Genomic DNA, 12,987 nt, shown 5'->3' with positions numbered 1-12,987 from the left:
ACCACTGGCGTGCTGCCTGCTGAGCATTTTCACACCATTCAGTAGGCCCAGTTCTACGTGTATTTCCAGTAGAGGTTAGTCTGTAAAAGCATGATTAGAGGGTTCTAGTTGTTATTTGGGACATAAAAGTATGTTCTTCTCTAATGGGAACAGTCTTACATTCTCAACAGTTTTCTCTACAGAACAGTGTATTTGCTGCAGAGGTGAGATTCTTATCAGAAATTCTGCTATGCTGTGCTACAAACCCTGAGTTTGAGGCTCCTTTTGAAATCCATCTGCCTATATCTTGTCCTGATAAGCCTGCTGGGTAGGATTGTCACCTCTCTCTTCTCCTTCTCTGCCTGTCCCCAGGCCTCACTCCCCCGGCCACTTTGGCATCCCCTGCAACATGTCATTGCTAAAGTGTCTTGTCTAAACATATAAGCATTTTTTTTAAGACATTTTCAGAATGTTAGGGTGCATTTATTGTATGCTTTTTAAAAATAAATACATACTTATGGGAATTTATAGGTACATCTGTATATATGTCATGATATAAGCATATTGCAGCGTTGCTTAGCTAAAGGTTGAAGGCTGACACATAGATGTCCATGTATGGGAGTCTGGTTGAATATACTATTATTCTTCCATTAACATTAACTGCTTTTGTTGCAAGATTACTTTAACATACACTTTAGTGAGCACTTATTATTTACTGAGGCCAGTACTAATTATGGGAAGCACACATGTATACCCATGACAAAGCTGCAGATAATACCAGAGCCTGTGTACAATCTTATTATGGGGAACACAAGTACTCATTTTGAGAAACACAGATGTGTAACCCTGACGTAGCTACTTGTAATACAGTGTCCTGTCCATATCTATCCTATATAATAAAAGGCCAGGGACCATAAGTGTAATGACCAGAATGACCGCTCGACCAGTCGCCATGAGGTGCATTGACCATCTTTTGGTCCCTCCTACCCCTGTCCTGCGAGCGGCGGCTGGAGGCGGCAGGCAGGGCGGCTGGCGGCGGCAAGCGGGAGCGAGCTACGCATGCATGATTTCGTGCGCCGGGCCTCTAGTATATATATAAAAGCCTAATATACAAAGTGTCCCCTCAGGAGTTCTATCGCTCGCTATGACACGCACTTTCCACCAGGGGGCAGCATGGAACAAAGGGAGGCCACGGCCGGTGGCCGGCACCCGCTAGGGACCATACCCGTGCACAGATTTTGTGTACTGGGCCTCTAGTTGTAGAATATGTAGCAGCCACAAACAAAAATAAGGAATTTCTTTACATGCTGATGTGAGGTCTCCCAGGTTTAGTATTAAGTGAAAAAAGGGAGATGCAGGACATGTGGATTTTATGCTTCCATTTGTATTTTTTGAAGGAAAAATTGTGTGTATTTGCAGGCCAGCATAGAATAGCTTTGGAGGTGTAAACAAGAAACTACATCACATGCCTTTGGGAAGAGGAACTGGGTTGCTAGGGGACAGGACTAGGAAAGAGACTTCACTGTATAACTTGCTGTACTTTAAAAATGTCATATCACGTGAAGGAATTGCCTACTCAAAAATATTTTTATGGTCATTAAAATGAAGTACTATGGCTGAATGGAATGAAAACGGTTTATTACAAATTCATATTCTCACCTGTTTTTAATAAAGCTAACTCATAGTTACTATTCTTCCTTAAGTTGTTTCACTTTGAGCCAGAGTTCTTTCTTGGCAGAAGTTGTCAAAGACAAGGCTTACACTTGTGCACACACATGTATGAGCGTACACACACACACACACACACACACACAGTCGCTCTCTGTCTCTGTACCTAGAGAATCGGTGTTTTAGATTTCTGTTCCCATGGGGTTTACAGCCAGACCTCAGTCATGTTTTGTGTTAGTGGCTGGGAGGATGGAGGGTTGGACCATTTGCAGGACACTGTTGGTAGGTAGCACGAGGCTGCCCTCTGTATTGTGTGCAAAGAAGGTAAGATGAACCTTCTGAGTTTCCGGAACTGCGCACCCCATGGAAGTTTGAATTTATCCTCAGACTCAGTCGGACAAACGTTTGTAACGCCATCCCGCCACCAGTGTCTTTCTTTTGTGGGTTGAGGAAATAAATCATGCAACTGTTCTCTCAGAAGGCTCTGGCTTCTCTCCCGCTCAGGGCAGGGTGCCCTTTGCCGTGCCTGACAAAGTGCTGTGGCCGCAGCTGTGTGAAGCGCTCAACATGAAATTCAAGGCCGAAGTGCAGAGCAACCGGGGCCTGACCAAGGAGAACCTCGTGTTCCTGGCGCAGAAGCTGTTCAACAGCAGCAGCAGCCACCTCGAGGACTACAGCAGCATGTCCGTGTCCTGGTCCCAGTTCAACAGGGTGAGGGCGCCCCCCCCCAAACCCCCCCAGCTGCTTTGAGGGAGACCAGTCCCTTCCAACCAGACACCTGCAGGAGCCTCCCTTCCCCAGCCCTGGGGCTTCCCGTCTCGAATAAAATGCGCCTGAAGCAACAGGAAGCTCCTGAATAGACAACGACATGTTTTTTATGTAGAAAATCACGTCTTTGCATATTTAAGTAAATTGGTCTTTGTGTGAAGCTGGTGCGTTTGATAGAGGAAGCAGAGCCGGGAGAAGTACAGCTTTGGCGGTGATCAGAACGTCATGGCTCAGTCCCCTTGATGCCCATGTCCCCTGGTGTGCGATGCGAAGTCAGGCTCCCGCGGACCCTCAGCCCACCCAAGCGGATGCTGATGGAGGGCCCTCTTCCTCTAGCATCTGCTCATCCAGACGTCCCCTGTCACATCTTTGATTTGAAATTTCACATTTTCCTTTTTACACCATCACCCCCGCCTCCACCCCGGGGTTTTAAGTACCCTCATTCAGAGATCTCTCAGTACCCTCATTCAGAGATCTCACAGTACCCTCATTCAGAGATCTCTCAGTCTCTGAGTCTAAATCTTTTAAGTGGTTGTGTGTTAACCAGTTGGCCAACGTGTTGGCTGGCAGTCAGAGGTGTTTTGATAGGGGCAGCAGGACTTTCACTAGAATCTGATAGCTGCATGCTGCTGATCATTCTTGGCGACTGCTGTGTGCTGGAGCCATCTCTGTGGCCTTGTGATCTAATCCAGTTCAAATTTACAAGCTCCCTGGGCATCTGGCTAAGATGCCGACGCTGACTCAGTGGGTCTGGGATGAGGCCTGGAAGTCTGCATTTCTCAGGAGCTCTTGGGTGCTGCTGCTGCTGGTCCCAGCATCCACATCAAAACCAGCACGGGACCGGTCAGCCCAGGGGGCGGGTGTTCGCAGCAGGGGGTGGGAATCACTCTGTGCTGTTCTGCCCTGTTTGTTGCTTTTCTCCTCTATCTTGTTTTTTGTAGTTGTTGTTGCAGGACCATTTATTTGGGAAAACTCAGGCAGGTCTTTACATTTGTATGATTCTGACAGTTGTGTTCCATTTGGCTTTTCCAGTTAAAGTAGATGCAGGTACTGTTCCGAGTGTCACCCCTGCCTTCTTGTGTTCATTGTTGTGTCTCCAATCAGGAAAATTTACCAGGACGGAATTACACTTTCTGGCAGTGGTTCGATGGTGTGATGGAAGTGTTAAAAAAGCATCTCAAGCCTCATTGGAATGATGGGTGAGAATCATCATTTCTTACGTCTGCCATAAAGTAGGAAGGTTATCTTTCTACGGTTTAAAAAAAAAAATCACACTCCGCTTCTGCTCCTTTGACCTTTGTGATCCAGGGCTATTTTGGGTTTCGTGAATAAGCAACAGGCCCATGATCTACTCATTAACAAGCCCGATGGGACCTTCCTGCTGCGATTCAGCGACTCTGAGATTGGCGGGATCACCATCGCGTGGAAGTTTGATTCTCGTGAGTGCCCCTCCCTTTAACGAGTAGAGACCAGAGGGCCCCGCCCGGTTAACTGCTTTTGTTGCAAGATCGCTTTAAGGCACACTTCAGTGCGTCAGTATTATTTGCTGAGGCTGGTGCTGATTACGGGAAGCACAGATGTAGACCCAGGACAGAGCTGCAGATGATATCAGAGCCTGTGTAAGATCTTGGTACGGGAAATACAAGTACAGTGGGTCCTTGACTTACGAGTTTAATTCCTTCCGAGACTGAGCTCGTTAAGGAGCTCGTTAACTCACTCTATCAACTCAATGCAAAAAATCGGCCGAGACAGCTGATATCTCAAAAAACTCGTTAGTCGGGACACTCGTAAGTCAAGGCCCCACTGTACTAATTTTGAGAAACACAGATGCGTAACCTTGATGCAGCTACTTGCCGTACAGTGTCCCGTCCACATCCTCCGCTGCTTCCCTTCTGAAACGTCCACCTTCTCATTACCCAACCTTGAGCTGAGCTGGTTTCAGTGAAAATGTACTTTAATAAGTCGGAGTCGTTCACATAGAAGGAATGTTATTTTAATTATTCCTTCATCCTAACTGACACAAGGACCTTGTCATGGGTCATTTTCATTCAAGAATGTTAGTTCTTTCCTCTGACCCTCACAAACTGGGTAACAGCAGCTTTCGAGTTTGCTTTGTGGCTTAAAGACGTGAACAGCATCTATAGTGCTCACGTGTCCTCTGGCTGTGGGCCTGCTTCCTATCTCCCTTACACACTTTTGTGCAGGGAATCAGGGAGTCAGTACGTTTCTTCTAGAAAAGGACAGAACGTCGTTTAACTGGAGCCACCTGAGGGAGATCACGGCATCTCTAGGAAAGTGATGAATGAATGCATCACCAGCTATCTACCCATGGCTTTTAAAAACAGCTACTCGAGCCCTGGCTCAATTGGTCCAGTGTGTCATCCTTGGGTCTGGGAGGCAACTGATCAGAAGTTTCTCTCTCACATTGATGTTTCTCCCTCCCTCCCCTCCCCTCCCCCTCCCCCTCTCCCTCCCTTTCCCTCTGTCTCTCCCTCGCCCTCTCTCCCTTTCCCTTCCTCTGTCTCTTAAAATTTTTTTAAATCAATGAAACATTTAAAAATTAATTAAATTTTTAAAAACAGCTATTTGATCTATAACCTGTAGTTATTTTTAAATGGAGAGTTTTTTTGGGGGGGAGGGTACAATTTAATGGAGAGCTTTCATTTGTAGAATATTTGGGTATTGAGATTTCTTGCTCAGAAACTATGTTTAGAACATTATTATTCTGTTTATTGGTCTAGAGGAAAGAATGTTTTGGAATCTGATGCCTTTTACCACCAGAGACTTCTCCATTCGGTCCCTGGCCGACCGCCTGGGGGACCTGGATTACCTTATCTACGTGTTCCCCGACCGGCCGAAAGATGAAGTGTACTCCAAATATTACACGCCAGTTCCATGCGAGCCTGCCACTGGTAACAATGTTCGCATTCTGATTTGGTTTTGTTGTGTTTTGGTTGTATTTTAGTTATTTGTGTGTGTGTATGTGTGTATGTGTGTGTGTATATGTGTGTGTGTATGTGTGTGTGTATGTGTGTGTATGTGTGTGTATATATGTGTGTGTATGTGTGTGTGTATATGTGTGTGTATGTGTGTGTGTGTGTGTGTCTGTCTGTCTGTCTGTCTGTCTTGCATGAAAACCTGCAGAGTTAGCCTACAGTTGCTTGAGCATTATCCAGGGCAGATGTAAATCCTGGGCTGTATTCTGCAGTCATACAGAAAACACACCTGCCACTAACCCCAGATACCAAATTGAAGGGAACAAATTGCTTTGAACACAAGCTGAAGTCAAAATTAGGTAAAATTTTGTTTTTCAAATCAGAAATGGTTTTGTTTTCTGAGCATAAAAGTTTTATGTATTTATTGTAAAATGTCCAGAAAAGGATAAAAAAAGAAAAAAGAATCCATTCCTCCTCCTACCAGTCATAAAATCTGTTCATCGGTTTCAGGTTTGGCTCTGATTGGCATAAAAATGATACCTCGGGTTTTATTTTCATTTATTTGATTCCAGGTAAGGTCAAACACCTTTTCATATCATGATAATGACAGTAATAATTAATACAAACACCAGGAACAGCTAGCATTTGTTGCACGCTCACTGAGTACCAGGTCCCTTCTAGGGCACATTTTTATGTAGTATCTCATTTAATCCTCAAAAGGGGCCTGTGAAGTAGTTACTATTACTGTTCCCCCTTTTACCTATGAGGAACTGAGGCACCGAGAAGTAAATAATTTGCCAAAGGCCACACAGCTAGGAAGAGGCCAAGCCAGGACTTGAGCTCAGAGAGTCTAGCCTCAGAGCCTGTATTTCTTCCCGTCTACATTATTGGCCATTAGTGTTTTTTCCCGTGAGGTGCGTTCATGTTCCTTGCTTATCTTTCTTTTGGAGTCCCTGTTTTTCTTAATGATGTGTAAATAGTTTTCTGTAGTAAATAAACCCTTGGTTATACATAGCAGTTATTTTCCTCAGCGTGTCATTGTTCTTTTAACGTTTAAGTTTTATTTTGCTGACGTTTTATTTTACAAAGATTTGTACTTAGGCTACAGAGCCCAACCAGTCGACCTTTTTCCTACATGCCATGCCTTCCCACCCTAATGGGATGGCTGTATTTTTAAAAACCAGGACATTTTAAGTTTATATGATATTTTGAATTAAAATCTATCTCACTGCTTCTTTTTGTTAGCACCCCAATCTAGATTATTACATTCTATTTTTTACAGCATTTCTTTGTTTTTTATCTTTCCTGCCAATCTATAAAACTCTCTGTAGACTGTAAAACACAAAAAGCAGGAGATGTTATGACAAGGCGGCCCCCTGACATGGGAAGCCAGGAAGAAGCAGGTTCGGGTACCAAGCAGTTTGTGAACCACGTAGCATTTCACTGCATGTTGCCTTCATTGTCTAATATAGTCAGGATTATGATTATTCCCAGGAAACAGGACTTCATTCGCCGACTCCAGACCCTCACACTCCTACTTCACTGGATTTCCATAATCAGCCTTTTAAAAAGTCGTAACTGTGGCTGGCCAGGTCGCTTTCAGGCTTCTCCCCTAGCCGGCCACATCCCAGTGGGATTCGGTGGTGAGTGGAGGAGAGACACACACCAGCATCCTCTTCAACAGCCCCCAGGCATAAACTACACTCACCAGAGTGAGTGACCATCAGGCTGCCCCCCGGGGCACGGAGGAGCTTGCAGACACCTGAGTGACACTCCCTTTCCCACAGAGTAGATACTCAGAGTAAGTTCTGAGATCCTCAGGTCAAATCAGCTCCTCTCTAAGGCGGAGAGTGTTCTCTGGGATCCCTGACGATCGCATACCACCCTAGTGAGAACCTCCAGTGATAAGGAAACCAGTTCTTCCCGCGACATTCCCATTCCTTTTGGGGGCAGCTCTATGTATGACAACATTCTTCCACATCTGACTGACGGAGACGTCGCCGCCTTCTGACCTCCTCCTGTTGGTCCTAATGTTGTGCCCTGGGACACAGAGCCAGGCCTGTCCCTCCGCCACGTCTGCGACTATAAACTCTTTCAAGATATGTTTTCCTTTCACAGTTAGTTTGCAGTTAATGCTGGTTTTGGATTTGTATTGAAGTACATGCTTTCTGTGGTCTGAAGAATGGATAAGCAATGCAGGCCAACTTGGACTATCTCCTCACTGGCAGTGTTAGGATTGAGGCTTCCCTCTGCCAGGCCGTCCTATCAGGTTGAAGTGTTAGGTGCTGGTGTCAGATCCTAAGATAAAATCAGGTGGTTGTGTCCTATCCTAAGGAAAGATGTGATTCATCAGGGAGATTTCACTTTTATTCCGTTGGAGAACTTTGGTTCTCATCACCGTTCCCCCCTCGGCAGCTAAAGCAGTGGACGGATACGTGAAGCCACAGATCAAGCAAGTGGTCCCTGAGTAAGTGTCTGGGGTCCAGCTCTGGTCTCCTGCTGCCTCTGTTCCCCTGCCCCTGCCCCCCTACCCCCGCTGTTCTCACTCCTCACCACCACCCCCCTCCCGTCCAAGGGCCCAGCATTCCATTCTCCCTAAAACCTGGCTCAGCCCTGGGGAGGGAACCAGGCTTGGTCACCATGGGCCAGTGCCCAGGGCCCCCTCCTGCACTTCGTCCTTCTGCACCTGAGAGAGACAGAAAGATGCCCCTGAGCCCGTCCCCTGTCAGCGCTGCCCTGAGGCCGCTGAGGCCGCTGAGGCTCTGCTCTGCTTCCTCCTCCAGGTTTGTGACGTCTGCAGACTCTGCTGGGGGCAGTGCCACCTACATGGACCAGGCCCCCTCCCCGGCTGTGGGTCCCCAGGCTCATTACAACATGTACCCACAGAAGTAGGTGGTGTTCCTACAGGGCTTCACGGGGGGCTGGGCCTGGGCCTTGGGCTGCTGACGGGGCGGGGTGCAGGGCCCGGGATGGTCTCTGCTCCTCGTCATTGGTCTCTGACAAGCGCTCCCTCCCCCTTCATCTCTTCTCTTTCCCTCCCAAGCCCTGACCCCGTCCTTGACACCGACGGGGACTTCGATCTGGACGACACGATGGACGTGGCGCGCCGCGTGGAGGAACTCTTGGGCCGACCTATGGACACTCAGTGGATCCCTCACGCGCAGTCGTGACCTCCATCGCCGCCGCCAGCGTCTTGGTCCTCGTGAGAGGAGTTCTTCTTGTGGATGTTTTAATTCCATGAATCGCTTCTCCTTGGAAACAATACTCATAATGTGAAGTGTTAATGCTAGTTGTGACTTTAGTGTTTCTGTGCATGGTGGCCCCAGTGCAGGGAGCGTGTGCGTGTGTGTGTGTGTGTGTGTGTCTGTGTGGTGTCCCTCCCCGTTGCTGTCCAGACAAAGGCCGTGGTGGTTTGAACCTTGTGCACAAAGGCAGTTGGCTCCACGAGCCCTGGCCCATGGCCGCGTGTCTGGAGGGCGCCTGGACTTTGACGTGTGGCTGTTAAGTAAGAGACGGACGCAGGGAGGAGGAAGCACCTCCGCTGCTCTGGTGAGTCTTTGTCACTGTGTTTGCCAGGCAGTTGTGCTGTAACCATGATGGTCTCTGCTTTTCTTCTGCAATGTGGAAACCGCCTCCTGACAAAGAATGCCAGTCCTCCCCTCGCCCCCCACTCCCTTTTCCCGGGTAGGGATGGGGAAAGGGGCAACTTAGGAGGATTGTTGGGGCAAGGGGAGCCAGAGGTCTTCGGATGGGTAGTGGCTTTTGTAAATAACACGTAACCCGTCTTCGTGTTTTCTCCGTCCCTCCTGCCCTCCTGGCTGTGTCCCTCTCTCCTCCTCTCGCTCAGTTCCTCTGTGTGCGCACACGTGCAGATGAGCGAGAGGGCAGAAGAGAGGGTCACGCCACCGAAGCTTACAGTGTTGGTGTCCTTTGTGTCGCGGCCAGAGTGGAATGCCCAGCCCTGACCCGCAGGCGCCGAGAACGTCGCCTCGTCGCCCAGGGAAGCTGCTGTCCCATCTGCCCGTCCTTCCTCCGCGCTGGAAGGCTGACCGATGCCGGCTCTTCGCAAATGTCGGACGGTGTTTTTGCTTCTAACTTGGGACTTCTTGTTTTCCCCTCCCCACCCTCATCTGACATTGAAGTTCTCTCTTCCTGTGTCAGGTCCTGTGCCATTCCTACCCAGGTCACCTCATTTCCCTTCACTGATCGTGCGCGATGTCTCGGGGAGTGGGCGGCAGGAGTGCGGTCCGAACCCAGGGCCGGCATGTCCAGCAGGTGGTGTTGCCCACCTGGTGCAGGGTTCTGGGTGTCAGGCATTGGGAGTTGGGGCAAATGCAGTCGGCAGGTTTGCGGGAAGTTTGGTAAGCTGCAGAAACAAAAAGCCTCAAGCGTAATTCCGTCCGTGGTTTCTTCCGCGGCTCCACGCCAGAAGGAAGGAATGGGCTGCGGCAGGCAGGTGGGAAGAGAGGGGAGCAGGTGTAGTTTTCAGGTTAGGCCTACAAGGTCGCCCCTGGCCCCCTCTCCGAAAGGATATGACGAGGCCCAAGAAATAATGGCCCTAAAAACCGTATTTTTATATGTGTGAGTAAATAAACATATTTTTTTTACAAAAACTAACTTCTGAACTTACCAGTGTTTTGATGTTAAAGGAACCTATTTCTCTGTAGTAAATTATTTATTGGAAAATGACTTTTTAAAAGCTGCTGTTTGCGCTGGCTTGGTTTCATACACTGATTTATTTTTCTATGCCAGGCAGTAGACTCTCTCTGCCTCTGAGGCGCAGGCCGACCCCTCCATGGATACCAGCGTTGATGTAGAATGCTGCTGAGCCCCTTGCGTACCCCTCAGGATTCAATTAAAATCCCCCCTGTGAGGACGGGAGTGTTGGGGAGAGGTGTAAGGAAGCCTGGCCCGCTCTTGAAGAGCCCTCACCTGCCTGTCACTCAGGCTTCACCAACGCCTGCCTCAAGAGCGACGCCCAGCGGGGGACGCGGGCGGGGGAGGGGGTGGGGGGTACCGACCCGCTGGGAAGGGGGCCCAGCCCTGGGGCATGCCAGGGTCTAGCGCTCTCCTCACAGCTGGCAGCAGGGCTGAGGGCACTGCCCGGTGCGGGCTCCCTCCCGAGCTTGTACAGTCGCGTAGCTGTCCCCCGTTTTCCCGAGAACGGTGCCTGTCGACGGGAGAGATTTTCGGCTGAAAGGTGCGCTCACTGTCTGCACTGTCCTTTCTCTCTTCTCCCCGTTCCTGCAACCAGAGGAGGCCGCGGGAAGCCCGGACCGCCCGCCTCTCGCTCCTCCCAGGCACACACAGGCATCAGCGTCCCAGCGCCACGGGTGCGGCCTGCAGGGTTTTGTGGGGGTGGCGGGGAGACAAAGTGAATATAACTTAATGTGGAAGTATACTTTTTATAACTTTTCTTTTTAAAACTTTGTGAAATTATTTCAGATACATATTTTAGTGTTGAGGCCGAATAGCATTAGCCAGCAAAAAAATAAAATAAAAAAGTATTGTGTACAATTCTACTTGGGCCAATCACAAAATAATGTATTTTATGTTACAATAAAGCCTTCCTCTGAAGGGGCAGTATTGAGTCCTGTTCTATTTTTCCCATCAGATGGCGAGGGCGGGGGGTCAGGAAGGGGAACGCTGGCGATCATCAGTGAGGCTCTGAAAGGAGAACTGTTTGGAGGTTGGCTTCTCCGAGAGCGGTCACTGGGTTTGATGGCGGATGGGGCATTTATTTTTATTTCATTTTTTTCTTTAATCCTCACCTGAAGGTATTTTTCCATTGATTTTAGAGAGAGTAGAAGAGAGAGGGAAAGACAGAAACATTGATGTGAGAGAAACACATCGATTAGTTGCCGCCTGCACACACTCTGACCAGGGCCCCTGGCTGGGGAGGAGACTGCAACAGAGGTACCTGCCCTTGACCAGGATCGAACCTGGGACCCTTCGATCTGCAGGCTGACGCTCTATCCATGGAGCCAAACTGGCCAGAGCAGTGGGGGCATTTCTTACCTCCCTGCTCACATGATGTTTGGACACTTACACCTGTGTCCGCCGAAAGGCCTGTTCTTGCACAGAGAAGGAGGCCCTGTCCTTGTGTAGTGCTTAGGGATAGTCAGCTCTTAACAAGCAGGTGCCACTTGGCTAAGAGCCACCAGTGTTCCCGAAGGCTGTGTTTCAAGCTCTCTTCCCTTCTGTGGGGTGGAGAGCCATCATCCGGATGCGGCCCGAGACGGCTGCTGTGTGTAAGTTCTCTTAATAAACTCCCCGTTTCATTCTTTGTCATCCTCTCCTTTCGGTCTCAGCCCTGTCCTCCTTGGGAAGTCAGCTGCGGTACACCCCAGGGAATTTTCCAACACAAAGGACACTCTCAAGAAAATAAAAAGAGAACCCACAGGAGAAAATAAAAGACATTTCTGCAAAGAAGATACACACATGGCCACTATGCTCATCATTGGTCATCAGGAAAATTAAAATAGACTCAAGTCACTCCATACCCCACTAGAATGGCTAGATCAAAAGGCCAGGTAATAAATTAGCAAAGAGGTAGAGAAATCGGAAAACTCACGTACTGCTGGTGGGGATGTGAAAGGATGCAGGCACTTTGGAAGCCAGTTGAGCCATTCCTTAAACAGTTAAAAAAGAGTTACTATACAACCCAGCTATTCTTGACACAAGGAAAATTACATGTCCACAGAAAAACATGTATATAAATGTTCATTCTACATAATAGTCAAAGAGCGGAAATGAGCCAAATGTCTATCAACTGATGAATGGGTAAACCGGTGTGATGGTGTTTACACAGCACATCTGGGTGGTGTTGCCTCCAATGGAATATGATTTGTCAATAAAAAGAACTAGTGGCGCACAGTAACCCAGAGAAGAACCTTGTAAACATTATGCTAAGTGCAGGAAGCCAGATGCAAAAGACCATGTGTGGATTCCATTTATGTGAGATGTCCAGAATAATGGCGAATCTATACAGAAAGTAGGTTTGTGTTTGCTTAGGGCTGGGGGGCGGGGGGCGGGGGGGGGGGCGGGGCGGGGGTGGGAAGCTGGGAAGGGATTGAGGGGTATAGCTAAAGGGTACAGGGTTACTCTTGAGGTTACGAAAATAGTATAAAATTGACTATTGGTGTCACGTATATGTGAATATAGTGAAAACCATTGAATTGTACACGTTAAATGGGTGATTTGTGTGAATTATATATAATAACGCTGTTGTGTTTTAAAAAGCAAGCACAATATCTCAGCAAGAAATAAAGGAGTGAAAGTGGGGGGCGGGAGGGGGGGTAGACTGACTGAGAGCAGACCTGTGCAAAGGAGCTCAGCTGTGAAACGCAGGGAGAGATGCTGCGAGACATAGAACCAGCGAGGGGCCGAGGGAGGGGTGTTAGTGTCTGAGCGCCTGGGGCCAGAGCGCAGGCGGAGGGGGAGAGGACTTGGCCACGGGCCGCAGAGGAGCCTCGCACAACTTCCCACCTCCACAGCAGGGGAGCCCGAGCCTGAGGTCGCCGGTGCCTTGCTCCAAGTTGCGAACTACCCTGTGTCCTATGGAAGTTTGTGTTTCCCGGGGACAAAGCCAGTAAGCTAGCACAGGTCGTGACCCCACATCGGATGAGGTACCTGT

The 12,987-nt window shown here is 48.7% G+C and overlaps 1 protein-coding gene across 1 annotated transcript in view; it reads left to right on the top strand.

Moving 5' to 3' along the window:
* Window positions 1-10,934, top strand: part of STAT5B (signal transducer and activator of transcription 5B) — a 58,106-nt gene extending 47,172 nt beyond the window's left edge. Inside the window, exons 14-20 of the mRNA XM_081109427.1 lie at window positions 2,152-2,358; window positions 3,520-3,614; window positions 3,724-3,854; window positions 5,157-5,327; window positions 7,767-7,818; window positions 8,135-8,239; window positions 8,395-10,934. Coding sequence (XP_080965553.1) covers window positions 2,152-2,358; window positions 3,520-3,614; window positions 3,724-3,854; window positions 5,157-5,327; window positions 7,767-7,818; window positions 8,135-8,239; window positions 8,395-8,521 — 888 coding nt within the window. The 3' untranslated portion in view covers window positions 8,522-10,934. The remainder of the gene's footprint in view (window positions 1-2,151; window positions 2,359-3,519; window positions 3,615-3,723; window positions 3,855-5,156; window positions 5,328-7,766; window positions 7,819-8,134; window positions 8,240-8,394) is intronic.
* The last annotated feature ends 2,053 nt before the right edge of the window (window positions 10,935-12,987 follow it).

This window comes from Myotis nattereri (assembly GCF_964212035.1).
Source record: "Myotis nattereri genome assembly, chromosome: 16".
In the NCBI taxonomy this organism is placed as follows: Eukaryota; Metazoa; Chordata; class Mammalia; order Chiroptera; family Vespertilionidae; genus Myotis; species Myotis nattereri.
This window is presented reverse-complemented; position numbering and strand designations above follow the sequence as displayed.